The sequence below is a fragment of the Dipteris shenzhenensis genome, chromosome 18 (assembly GCF_047967505.1).
Source record: "Dipteris shenzhenensis isolate YYH24624 ecotype China chromosome 18, Dip_SZ_1.0, whole genome shotgun sequence".
Taxonomy (NCBI): domain Eukaryota; kingdom Viridiplantae; phylum Streptophyta; class Polypodiopsida; order Gleicheniales; family Dipteridaceae; genus Dipteris; species Dipteris shenzhenensis.
In genome coordinates, this window is record NC_141613.1 from 34,525,668 (window position 1) to 34,527,001 (window position 1,334).

The 1,334-nt window shown below is 49.6% G+C and overlaps 1 protein-coding gene across 1 annotated transcript; it reads left to right on the forward strand.

Annotated features, from left to right (window-relative positions):
• Window positions 1–295: 295 nt before the first annotated feature.
• LOC147891151 (uncharacterized) lies at window positions 296–811 on the forward strand. The gene has a single exon (XM_087389165.1). It carries the CDS (start codon window positions 296–298, stop codon window positions 809–811), a length of 516 nt encoding a protein of 171 aa, XP_087245291.1.
• Window positions 812–1,334: the final 523 nt, after the last annotated feature.

Consider the following 1,334-nt stretch of genomic DNA (forward strand, 5'->3'; position numbering starts at 1 on the left):
ACCCAAGGTGGGTGTGGTTTGAAGAGTGCCACGTGGCCTTATCTGCCACGTGGCAGTTTCTCTCTCAGAGAAAGAGTCGACGGAGGCGACCTTGTCGAAGAGGAAGCACGCTTTGTGGCTACGCTGCCAATAAGCTCGCCAGCAAACACCAGCGCCTCCACCTGCTCAACAATCACCACTCCTCCAAACTCCCGCAATGCGACATTTGCCAGGAAAAGACCGCTTTCATCTTTTGTTTGGAGGATCGCGCCTTGCTTTTTTTTCGCCATAGCCACACAGAGCTCGCTCCTTCATCATGACTACCGCAGCTCGCCCTACCTGGGCTCCCGCCAAAGGTGGCCAGGAACAAGGTGGCACTCGCATGTTCGGTCCCTCGCAGAAATTCTCCTCCCGTGACCTCGCCTCGCATACCAATCTCAAATCCAGGAAAGAGGGCCAAGATACTCAGGAGGAGCTACGCAAAAGAAATCTCAGGGAAGAATTGGACGAGCGCGAACGTAAGCATTTTTCATCAAAAGACAGAAGCTACGCCGATGATCGTGAAAGGAGAAGAGGTTTGCCAGGAAGTGCTGCATATCTGGAGAATGGAGGGACTAGAAGGGAGACAGAGGAAAAACTGGCAATTAAGAACATAGATGCTGACGATTCAGACGCGGAACTCCCATCGCAGAACTTCGCAGGGAGTGCAGCTTCAGAAGGAGCTCATTCGCTTCCTCAACGCTGGTATCTTTGGCAAGAAAGAAGGCAATGTTTTGCCTGTGGAGGCCGCGAGAGCTGCTTTGTGAAGTGGTCTGGAGCGCAGGTAGCGTAGGAGCCGGTGGTCAGCCAGCCACATCGAAGCTCCTAATCACTGGAGGGCCTTAGATGTCGATGGAGTAGTTGCACCTGTAGTAGCCTTTGAAGAAGCCCGAGAGCTGTGAGTGCACGTTTGGATGGATCCTCCCATCTATCTCTCTCTCAGAGATCTCGAAATGAACCTTACAAAGAACTCTTCTAAAGAAGAAAACACCTCTCTCACTCTCAAATCACAATGGAAAGAACAGATGTTCTTTCAAACAAACGGAAATCTCTGATGAATGAAATCTCACAATGAACGGAATAATCTCTCAAGTGAACGGAAGTTTCTCTCAACGGAAGAGAAGATCACTCAAGAAAAAACTCTCAAATCTCACAATCTCTCTCACACTCTCAAGAATCTCAATGTCTCAACGGAAGACAAGGGAGCTCTGATACCATGACAAAATATGAAGAGGGGAGAGGAGAAGAGTGGAGATGAGGAGAGAGGGCACAGCTAGAGAGCACACCACAAATGACTAACTGTACACTAGAATTAG